The sequence below is a fragment of the Nerophis ophidion genome, linkage group LG04, assembly GCF_033978795.1.
Source record: "Nerophis ophidion isolate RoL-2023_Sa linkage group LG04, RoL_Noph_v1.0, whole genome shotgun sequence".
Classification (NCBI taxonomy): domain Eukaryota; kingdom Metazoa; phylum Chordata; class Actinopteri; order Syngnathiformes; family Syngnathidae; genus Nerophis; species Nerophis ophidion.
The window spans coordinates 32,329,412-32,342,002 of NC_084614.1; the positions used below are offsets into that span (position 1 = coordinate 32,329,412).

The window sequence follows — 12,591 nt, forward strand, 5'->3', positions numbered from 1 at the left end:
GCCAAAAGGCGTGTTTTCATTGTAGTCCATTAAATATTCATCACAATTGATACATTCAATAATAAAAGATACACAACCTAAAACATGTATATAAGAAATTATGTAAAAAAATATATAAATTATGTAAATATACACAGTATACATGTCAGGTCATTTGAAAAACAATATACACAAAAAATTGGGGTTATATACACTATGTACATGCAAACTAAACAATGTTGCTCATTTCAGTGTTAAAGTGTTTGTTGAAATGAATTAGGTTTGAGTGGCTTTGCCTGCATATATAAAACACCACATAATCTGAAATTAAGTTGTAGCAACTGTTTATAATGCAGTTACAGACAACCATTACTTCTTTCTGTGCCAGTGTTTGTACACAAACCTTAAAATGTGCTATTCACTCCCGCTTATCATTCTGTGTTTGTTCTAATTTACTCCTTAGGCTTTTTGAGCACAGGGGACCAGTCTGCCAAAGGGAACTATGGTTTATTGGATCAGATCCAAGCCCTGCGCTGGCTCAATGAAAACATTGGCCACTTTGGAGGAGACCCGGAGAGAATCACCATCTTTGGCTCAGGAGCTGGGGCCACCTGTGTTAACCTTCTCATCCTATCTCACCACTCTGAAGGTAAGGATCTGGCTTGTTTTTCAATGAGGCTCAGACTACCTAAGATTTGAGAAAAAATATTCTTCACTTAGTGGCAACACTCATTTGTTTTTATGTACATATCTGTCAAAACCTAACTTATCTAATGTGAAAAATGTGCTAGGTCTAGCAAATGCAAATTTTTCATCCAGATCTCAAATCAACCCTTCTGGTATAAACTCAAGGATTCAAGGAACTTTATTGTCATACCAGCAAAAATACAATGGCAACATTTAGTACCCGAGGTTTAGATTTATTACTATAAATTACTATGAGAGCAACAATTTAAATTTGTAATAATGTGTACCAGGGTTGTCAAAAGTATCGATACTTTGATACCAATTCGATATCAACTCACACAAAAATACTTTAACTGCATTTTCCAATATCGCTGCGTCAATTCTCGGCTCGTAAGTGGTGAGTCTGTCAGAGTTGCCACTGACAGTTTGTTTGTGTTTTAGTTTCTCCTATGTGTGTTTAGTATGTCCTGTCCTTAGTTCCTGTCTAGTGCTCTTATTTTGGTTCAGCTTCCTGTTTGTCTGCCTGTGTCCTGTTTTCACTCAGCTGCGGCTGATTGGCATTTGGTCACACCTGATGTCAATCAGCCAGCTCCTATTTTACCTGCTTTGTTGTAAAACGGAATCCATCCTATTTGGGTCCCATATCAAACTTAAGAAGGTCAGTGACTTCACTATAAAAGTGGGTGACATTGTTATCACCAGGAAGGATGAGATCACCTACCTAGGTTCCATTCTAGAGGCTAATCTTTCCTGTGATCAAATGGCAACCAAGGTGATCAAAAAGGTCAACCAAAGAACGAGATTCCTCTACAGAATCTCCTCTCTGGTCAACAAAAGCACCTTGAGGATTCTAGCGGGAACTCTCATTCAACCCTTCTTCGATTACGCTTGCACCTCCTGGTACCCCAGCACCTCCAAAACCCTCAAATCTAGACTCCAAACATCCCAGAATAAGCTAATCCGGTTACTTTTAGACCTCCACCCCAGATCACACCTCAATCCAACCCACTTCTCCAAAGTGGGCTGGCTCAGGGTGGAGGACAGAGTAAAACAACTTGCACTGAGCCTAGTCTATAAAATCCGCTACACCTCTTTGATACCGAAGTACATGTCAAACTACTTCCTTAACGTAAATGACCGCCATAACCACAACACCAGGGGGAGCTCCACAAACCACGTTAAACCCATATTTCGATCTAACAAAGGTCTTAACTCATTCTCTTTCTATGCCACATCAATGTGGAATGCACTCCCAACAGGTATAAAAGTAAGTGTATCTCTATATTCCTTCAAAACCGCTCTAAAACAACACCTCCAGGCAACTTCAACACTTTACTAATAGCCTCCTCCATTCACATCCCATCTCCCCGGATTATAAACAACTCAAATGTACTTCTAATGTATATACTTGTTCTTATGCTATCTGAACTCACTATGTTCTCTGCTGGCTGTACATATCCTACTGTAAGACCTACACTGTTTCAATGTCCACATTTCTCTGTTGATGCAATTGTTGATGACTGAAGTTCTGATATCAACCAAAGGTCCTCATCCCACCCCCCGGATTGTAAATAATGTAAATAATTCAATGTACATACTATGATGATTAACTTGTGTGATGACTGTATTATGCTGATAGTATATATTTGTACCATGAATTGATTAACGTGGACCCCGACTTAAACAAGTTGAAAAACTTATTCGGGTGTTACCATTTAGTGGTCAATTGTACGGAATATGTACTGTACTGTGCAATCTACTAATAAAAGTATCAATCAATCAATCAAAAACTCCAGTCAGGGCTGGATCATTGTATTGTCATTCGGACTTGTCGTTGCCATATGTTGCCCTTGTCGTGTCTGTGATTCTTTTCAGCTATTACCTGTCGTGCTACATTTTGTCCTGGTCGTCTTAGCGGTAAGCTGTTCTTGTTAGCCATTAGTTATTTCCAGTTTTTCTGTTTGCTATCCTCTAGCTTCCATGCTAAAGTTCCTTTTTTGTTTTCTAGCTTCCAGTGCTAGCTCCCTTAGTTTGCTATTCCGCCCATGTGCGTGCTTTTTGTTTGTTCTTGTTCTATTATTTATATTAAATAATGTCTTCATATTCTATGCCTGCCTCCGTCTCTGCATCTTGGGGTTCAACAACAAATACACCTGACAGAGTCAGCTCCGAAGAAGAACGCCTGCTGTCTTTGACCACGTTTACACTGCAGGCCAATGCGAAACAAATCAGATTTTTTTCGAAATCAGATTGTTTTCCAGCTGACTGTTTTGTTTACAAGTAAGATGTGATCTTTATCAGACTACAGTATAAATGTGCACAGGCCCCAATTTGGCCCCATTGTGGCCTCGACGTCACTTGCGTACGCAGTTCGACAAAGTGAAAACCATAGAAGTAGACTAGCTATATAAAGGTTTATTTCAAATAGGGACAGATACAGAAGCATAGATATCTGAAACGGTTATTATAGTGTTTGTAGGCAAAGCTAATTTACAACACTTGTCCCCAACAACGGGTTCCGTAAGGGAACAAGGAAGTCGCAGTAAACCAGAACACATGGACACCACTGATCAGCATGTTAGTGGGTTTGTGCCATTGCTAAGTGTGTAGAGAAAGCAGACAGATAATGGAAAACAATTGCAGGAGGAGAAAGAAGAGAATAGCGAAATGGAAAACAGTTTGAACACCATCGCTTTATTTACTTCACCAGGAAGGCGAGGTGTAGCCTGGGGGCCACGTTGTGAACAGAACTCTTTTTTTGGACCTGTGGCATATTATAGAAATAAAATAAAGGGAAAAAAACAACAAAAATGGAAAAAAATACAGTATAAAAGCGTAACATAATAAGAAAAGGCTAAAATATTAATACCGTATTTTTCGGACTATAGGGCACACTTAAAATCCTTTCATTTTCATTAATGAATAATAACACATAGATCAGTCTTTAAATATGAGTTTTAGCCTTTTTATTAGCCTATTTCATTACAAATTACATGATGTCACGCTCCCCCATGTTTAAAATATGAACAAATCATTTTTGTTTTATGTACTTTATATACTGCTCTTCTTATTAGAATGTAAAATAGTTGACTATATTTATTATTAACAACCATATTTATAAGCGCAGGATTGTTTGTTTAGGCCACTGCTGTTTATTGAATGTATAGTTACTTCTTGGCAGCTGATACTGCACTTTGAATTTGGTGCAAAAAGATGTTAAAGCACAGTGATCTAAAATACCTAAAAGTTTGAAACAGTTTTCAATAAAGTAGTGAATGCTATGAGGTTGAGACATGTCCAGGGTGTATACCGCCTTCCGCCCGGATGCAGCTGAGATAAGCTCCAGCGACCCCAAAAGGGGAATGCGGTAGAAAATGGATGGATGGACAAGTTATTTTATCGTAGTGTCGAAAAGGCATCGATAATTGTGGTAATTTATAGGTATTAGAATCGGCTATTGAAATTTTGGTAACAAATCTTGACAACCTGCGATGAGATGGTGACTTGTCCAATGTGTACCCTGCCTTCCGCCTGATTGTAGCAGAGATAGGCACCAGCGACCCCAAAAGGAATAAGCGGTAGAAAATGGATGGAATCTTGACAACCATACAGTGTACACTTTTGGCCATGGAAAAGATGCTACCCCACTACTTTGTATAGTCCAACCCGCCCCTTACATTGGCTGATGTAATTCAGGGGTTGAGATACCGGGGCAGTTGCTTGCTGAACCAGACCGAGAGAGAAGAAGAGTTGCCTAGTTTCCACATTGAAGCTTAGAGAGCAGCTTGCTATGAGGTGTGCGGTCCTGTTTTTTAGACACCAATAAAAGTCCGATTTGTGCACAGTCGTACTGCTTCATCGTCGTTCCGCCGACATTACAATATTATAATATAACAGCGCTGCTGCGGTAATGTCTTTGTCTGTCTTTACTAAAGCTTTTGCACATGCATACATCTTTCTTGGGTGTCAATGCCAGGTTAATATGGTAATGCTTTTATTACGAAGGTTATTTTGCACTGAATTGGAAGTAAGTGTGTGCATTTTAATGCTATGTAACTAAGGATGGGTACATTACACTTTTGAACAGATACGGTACCAATTCCCGGTGCTTGAAAATCAATATCGGTAATCAACAGTCCTAAGTTTTGGTACTTTTGTGTGTGTTGATGAATGTTGAATGTTTTAACTGTATTTGTAAAATTTAAAAATGAGCTGATTATGATTACTGCACTGTCCATTTGCTATATATTTTCTTTTTGAGTTGTTGAGTCTCATTTGCAAGTATTATATAGTAAAATGTTCATGCATTTGCCATTAAGTTGAATGTCTAGTCTTTTGTTGCGCCCTCTAAGGTATTTATACTGTAAGTATTGTATTCATTATACACCAGCTCTTTGATTGTAATGTGCACTTTAGTTGTAGTTTTCATTACGAATTTAGAGGTTGTATGCCATGTAAATTCATTAATAGTAATCAGTAGAATGTAAATGGAAAAGTCAACATCAACATAAAGCTAGGGCCTTTTGAAAGAAATGTAGCATTACTGTGCAGTCTAGCATCTTCTATGCGTTACTCAGTAATGCAAAAACAGACGAAATTATCAAAATTGTAAGGAAGACCTCAACTGACTTACGTAATAGATTTGAACACTATTTAAAAAGTTATAGAAGTCATCTCAAAACCTCTTACAGAGAGCAGAAAAAAAAAAAAATAGTGAACATACTAGACAACTTGTCTTTTAGTAGTAAGTAAACAAACAAAGGCTCCTAATTAGTCTGCTGACGTATGCAGTAACATTATATCATTTATCATTCTATTATTTTGTCAACATTATTAAGGACTAGTGGTAGAAAATTAATTATTAATCTACAAACCCTGTTTCCATATGAGTTGGTAAATTGTGTTAGATGTAAATATAAACGGTATTCAATGATCTGCAAATCATTTTCAACCCATATTCAGTTGAAAATGCTACAAAGACAACATATTTGATGTTCAAACTGATAAACATTTTTTTTTTTTTGCAAATAATCATTAACTTTAGAATTGGATGTCACCAACACGTGACAAAGAAGTTGGGAAAGGTGGCAATAAATAGTGATAAAGTTGAGGAATGCTCATCAAACACTTATTTGGATCATCCCACAGGTGTGCAGGCTAATTGGGAACATGTGGGTGCCATGATTAGGTATAAAAACAGCTTCCCAAAAAATGCTCAGTCTTTCACAAGAAAAGAATGGGGCGAGGTACACCCCTTTGTCCACAGCTGTGTGAGCAAATAGTCAAACAGTTTAAAAACAACGTTTTTCAAAGTGCAATTGCAAGAAATGTAGGGATTTCAACATCTACTGTCCATAATATCATCAAAAGGTTCAGAGAATCTGGAGAAATCACTCCACGTAAGCGGCATGGCCGGAAACCCACATTGAATGACCGTGACCTTCGAGCCCTCAGACGGCACTGTATCAAAAAATGACATCAATCTCTAAAGGATATTACCACACGGGCACATGAATACTTCACAAAACCACTGTTACCAAATACAGTTTCTCGCTACATCTGTAAGTAAAAGGTAAAGCTATACCATGCAAAGCAAAAGCCATTCATCAACAACATCCAGAAACGCCGCCGGCTTCTCTGGGCCCGAGATCATCTAAGATGGACCGATGCAAAGTGGAAAAGTGACGAGTCCACATTTCAAATTGTTTTTGGAAATATTCGACATCGTGTCATCCGGACCAAAGGGGAAGCAAACCATCCAGACTGTTATCGCCGCAAAGTTGAAAAGCCAGCTTCTGTGATGGTATGGGGGTGTATTAGTGCCCAAGGCATGGGTAACTTACACATCTGTGAAGGCACCATTAATGCTGAAAGGTACATACAGGTTTTGGAACAACATATGCTGCCATCTAAGCGGCGTCTTTTTTATGGACGCCCCTGCTTTTTTCAGCAAGACAATGCCAAGCCACATTCAGCACGTGTTACAACAGCATGGCTTCGTAAAAAAGGAGTGCGGGTACTTTACTGGCCCGCCTGCAGTCCAGACCTGTCTCCACATAAAACAAGAATGGGAAATAATTCCATTTTCAAAGCTTCAACAATTAGTTTCCTCAGTTCCCAAACATGTATTGAGTGTTGTTAAAAGAAAAGGTGATGTTACACAGTGGTGAACATGCCCTTTCCCAACTACATTGGTTCGTGTTGCAGCCATAAAATTCTAAGTTGATTTTTGGGATCACACTCCTCAGCCTTCCCGGTAAGGTTTATTCAGGTGTACTGGAGAGGAGGCTTCGCCGGATAGTCGAACCTCGGATTGAGGAGGAACAGTGTGGTTTTCGTCCTGGTCGTGGAACTGTGGACCAGCTCTTTACTCTCGGCAGGGTTTTTGAGGGTGCATGGGAGTTTTCCCAACCAGTCTACATGTGCTTTGTGGACTTGGAGAAGGCATTCGACCGTGTCCCTCGGGAAGTCCTGTGGGGAGTGCTCAGAGAGTATGGGGTACCGGACTGTCTTATTGTGGCAGTCCGCTCCCTGTATGATCAGTGTCAGAGCTTGGTCCGCATTGCTGGCAGTAAGTCGGACACGTTTCCAGTGAGGGTTGGACTCCGCCAAGGCTGTCCTTTGTCACCGATTCTGTTCATAACTTTTATGGACAGAATTTCTAGGCGCAGCCAAGGCGTTGAGGGGATCCGGTTTGGTGGCCACTGGATTAGGTCTCTGCTTTTTGCAGATGATGTAGTCCTGATGGCTTCATCTGGCCGGGATCTTCAGCTCTCACTGGATCGGTTCGCAGCCGAGTGTGAAGCGACCAGAATGAGAATCAGCACCTCCAAGTCCGAGTCCATGGTTCTCGCCCGGAAAAGGGTGGAGTGCCATCTCCGGGTTGGGGAGGAGACCCTGCCCCAAGTGGAGGAGTTCAAGTACCTAGGAGTCTTGTTCACGAGTGGGAGAAGAGTGCATCGTGAGATCGACAGGCGGATCGGTGCGGCGTCTTCAGTAATGCGGATGTTGTATCAATCCGTTGTGGTGAAGAAGGAGCTGAGCCGGAAGGCAAAGCTCTCAATTTACCGGTCGATCTACGTTCCCATCCTCACCTATGGTCATGAGCTTTGTGTCGTGACCAAAAGGATAAGATCACGGGTACAAGCGGCCGAAATGAGTTTCCTGTGCCGGGTGGCGGGGCTCTCCCTTAGAGATAGGGTGAGAAGCTCTGCTATCCGGGAGGAACTCAAAGTAAAGCCACTGCTCCTCCACATCGAGAGGACCCAGATGAGGTGGTTCGGGCATCTGGTCAGGATGCCACCCGAACGCCTCCCTAGGGAGGTGTTTAGGGCACGTCCAGCTGGTAGGAGGCCACGGGGAAGACCCAGGACACGTTGGGAAGACTATGTCTCCCGGCTGGCCTGGGAACGCCTCGGGATCCCCCGGGAAGAGCTAGACGAAGTGGCTGGAGATAGGGAAGTCTGGGCTTCCCTGCTTAGGCTGCTGCCCCCGCGACCCGACCTCGGATAAGCGGAAGATGATGGATGGATGGATGGATGGATTTTTATTTGCAAAAAAAAATTAAGTTTATGAGTTTGAACATCAAATATCTTGTTTTTGTAGTGTAATGCTGAATGGTTTCGGAGCAACATACTGTATGTTGTCATCCAAGCAACGTTATCATGGACGTCCATGCTTATATCAACAAGACAATACCAAGCCACGTGTTACAACAGCGTGGTTTCATAGTAAAAGAGTGCGGGTACTTTCCTGGCCCGCCTGCAGTCCAGACCTGTCTCCCATCGAAAATGTGTGGCACATTATGAAGCGTAATATACGAAAACCAGACAACCTGGACTGTTGAACGACTACAGCTCTACATAAAACAAGAATGAGAAAGAATTCCACTTTCAAAGCTTCAACAATTAGTTTCTTCAGTTCCCAAACGTTTATTTAGTGTTGTTAAAAGAAAAGGTGATGTAACACAGTGGTGAACATGCCTTTTCCCAACTACTTTGGCACCTGTTGCAGCCATGAAATTCTAAGTTAATTATCATTTGAAAAAACTAATAAAGTTTATGAGTTTGAACATCAATTATCTTGTCTTTGTAGCATATTCAACTGAATATGGGTTGAAAAGGATTTGCAATTCATTGTATTCCGTTTATATTTACATCTAACACAATTTTCCAACTCATATGGAAACGGGGTTTGTAGATCGTATTAGGGGGAACCCCAAGATGCAGAGATGGCAGGCTTGATGCAGGAAAACATGACTTTAATGTCAAAAATGCAGGGAAAACACGAACCAGGACCCAGGAGACAGGAAACAGAATACCAGGAAAGCAGGCAACAGAATTCAAGGAAAACTGGAAACAGCAAACATTCTACTGCAGCACTGACTGGAGGGCGAGGCAGGTATAAATAGTAGCCTGATTGGCAATTGCCACTAGGTGTGCCATGCTGCCAATCAGGGACAGATGAGGGAAACAAGCGCTCATATATATATATATATATATATATATATATATATATATATATATATATATATATATATCAATCAATGCAATCAATGTTTATTTATATAGCCCCAAATCACAAATGTCTCAAAGGACTGCACAAATCATTACGACAACAACATCCTCGGAAGAACCCACAAAAGGGCAAGGAAAACTCACACCCAGTGGGCAGAGAGAATTCACATCCAGTGGGACGCCAGTGACAATGCTGACTATGAGAAACCTTGGAGAGGACCTCAGATGTGGGCAACCCCCCCTCTCTAGGGGACCGAAAGCAATGGATGTCGAGCGGGTCTAACATGATACTGTGAAAGTTCAATCCATAGTGGCTCCAACACAGCCGCGAGAGTTCAGTTCAAGCGGATCCAAGACGGCAGCGAGAGTCCCGTCCACAGGAAACCATCTCAAGCGGATATATATATATATATATATCCATCCATCCTTTTTCTACCGCTTATTCCCTTTTGGGGTCACGGGGGGCGCTGGCGCCTATCTCAGCTACAATCGGGCGGAAGGTGGGCTACACCCTGGACAAGTCGCCACCTCATCGCAGATATATATATATATATATATATATATATATATACACACGCATATATGTATATATATATATATATATATACATGTATATGTGTATATATATATATATATATATGTATATGTATATATTATAAATATATACATATTTATATATATATTATATATACGCAAAGTATTTACTTTTTAGGAAAATGTAGTAGTATTTTGTATGAAAAGTAACTCCGTGCTGCATGTCAACCATGATTATGAAGCGTTTTCTTTGGGATGCCTCATTTTGTGTACGTCACTGCAGGGGTTTACAAATGCCCATGTTGCTTTTACAGGTGCAGTGCGCTGAATATTCATCTAGTTCTGCATGTAATTGAATATTTGACCTCACACTGCAGACATGCGTAGACATAACATCACATACTGTATATCCTCCTGCGAACCAACATCCTCTGCAGTGGACATTTGTTTTTGGTCTATTGTTTTGCATGTTATCTGTAATAGCCCTTTTATGTAAAACATAGGGCAGTACGGTGGAAGAGGGGTTAGTGCGTCTGCCTCACAATACGAAGGTCCCTAGTAGTCCTGGGTTCAATCCCGGCCTCGGGATCTTTCTGTGTGGAGTTTACATGTCCTCCCCGTGACTCCGGCTTCCCCCCAACTCCAAAGACATGCACCTGGGGATAGGTTGATTGGCAACACTAAATTGGCCCTAGTGTGTGAATGTGAGTGTGAATGTTGTCCGTCTATCTGTGTTGGCCCTGCGATGAGGTGGCGACTTGTCCAGGGTGTACCCCGTCTTCCGCCAGTTTGTAGCTGACATAGGCTTCTGCACCCCCCGCGACCCCTAAGGGAATAAGCAGTAGAAAACGGATGGATGGATGTAAAACATAACACACAAAATGTTTTCTGCTGTGGAGGCTGGTTCTCAGGAGAACACAGTGGGGCTTCAAGGATAAAAGCAAATATAAAAACTGCCTTTTAATATCTTGCACATTGTGATACCAACTGTATATATAGCTTGTTGCATAGCAATTGTCCAAAGACACATTTTAATCGTGAAATCGGTATGCTCCAAAAAATTCATAGAATAATTTTTTCAAGAATAAAAATTGCCGTCGTCTGAAATGGACATCTATTTTCTTTCATTGTTTGTGAAATAGCCTAAGACAAAATTTCCAAAGCAGAAGAGGCTGGTTCTCAGAGGGACTTGCATTGACTTGAACAATAAAAAAACATGACTGCCATATACTGAGTTTTAAGTCAGAGTGTGAATAATTGACTGCACTCACTAATCTTCAGTATTTTACTGTATCTGTGACAACTAAAATACCCACCAGATGTTAGATGCCTAAATCCGCTGGTGTAATGATGAATCTGAAAATATGAATGGAAGTGACACTTTGAACTTTATTCTAAGAAATCGGATTAGATTAATGACACACTGTTACCCTTCACAATGGCAAGATGACCTTTAATATACAAACCCCGTTTCCATATGAGTTGGGAAATTGTGTTGGATGTAAATATAAATGAAATACAATGATTTGCAAATCAATTTCAACCCATATTCAGTTGAATATGCTACAAAGACAACATATTTGATGTTCAAACTGATAAACAGTTTTTTTTTTTGCAAATAATCATTAACTTTAGAATTTGATGCCAGCTACACGTGACAAAGAAGTTGGGAAAGGTGGCAATAAATACTGATAAAGTTGAGAAATGCTCATCAAACACTTATTTGGAACATCCCACAGGTGTGCAGTCTAATTGGGAACAGGTGGGTGCCATGATTGGGTATAAAAGTTGCTTCCATGAAATGCTGAGAAATTCACAAACAAGGATGGGGCGAGGGCCACCAATTTGTAAACAAATTGTCGAACAGTTTTAGAACAATATTTCTCAATGAGCTATTGCAAAGAATTTAGGGATTTTACCATCTACGGTCCGTAAAATCATCAAAAGGTTCAGAGAATCTGGAGAAATAACTGCACGTAAGCGATGACATTACAGACCTCTGATCCCTCAGGCGGTACTGCATCAAAAACCGACATCAGTGTGTAAAGGATATCACCACAAGGGCCCAGGAACACTTCATAAAACCACTGTCAGTAACTACAGTTGGTTGCTACATCTGTAAGTGCAAGTTAAAACTCTACTATGCAAAGCAAAACCCATTTATCAACAACACCAAGAAACGCCGCTGGCTTGGCTGGACCCAAGCTCTTCTAAGATGGACTGATGCAAAGTGGAAAAGTGTTCTGTGGTCTGACGAGTCCACATTTCAAATGATATGTAGAAACTGTGGAAGTGGTGTCCTCCGGAACAAAGAGGAAAATAACCATCCGGATTGTTATAGGCGCGAAGTTCAAAAGCCAGCATCTGTGATGGTATGGGGGTGTATTAGTGCCAAGGCATGGGTAACTTACACATCTGTGGAGGCACCATTAATGCTGAAAGGTCCATACAGGTTTTGGAGCAACATATGTTGTCATCCAAGCAAATTTATCATGGATGCCCCTGCTTATTTCAGCAAGACAATGCCAAGCCACGTGTTACAACAGCGTGGTTTCATAGTAAAAGAGTGCGGGTACTTTCCTGGCCCACCTGCAGTCAAGACCTGTCAAGACCATGCATTGAAAATGTGGGCGCATTATGAAGCGTAAAATACGACAGCGGAGATCCCGGACTGTTGAACGACTCCAGCTCTACATAAAACAAGAATGAGAAAGAATTCCACTTTCAAAGCTTCAACAATTAGTTTCTTCAGTTCCCAAACGTTTATTGAGTGTTGTTAAAAGAAAAAGTGATGAAACACAGTGGTGAACATGCCTTTTCCGAACTACTTTGGCACATGTTGCAGCCATGAAATTCTAAGTTATTTATTATTTGC

The 12,591-nt window shown here is 40.8% G+C and overlaps 1 protein-coding gene across 1 annotated transcript in view; it reads left to right on the plus strand.

Annotated features, from left to right (window-relative positions):
- The window catches only part of nlgn2b (neuroligin 2b), a 337,479-nt gene that overhangs the window by 309,930 nt on the left and 14,958 nt on the right, over positions 1 to 12,591 (plus strand). Inside the window, exon 5 of the mRNA XM_061897842.1 lies at positions 443 to 628. Within this exon, the coding sequence (XP_061753826.1) occupies positions 443 to 628 (186 nt within the window). The remainder of the gene's footprint in view (positions 1 to 442; positions 629 to 12,591) is intronic.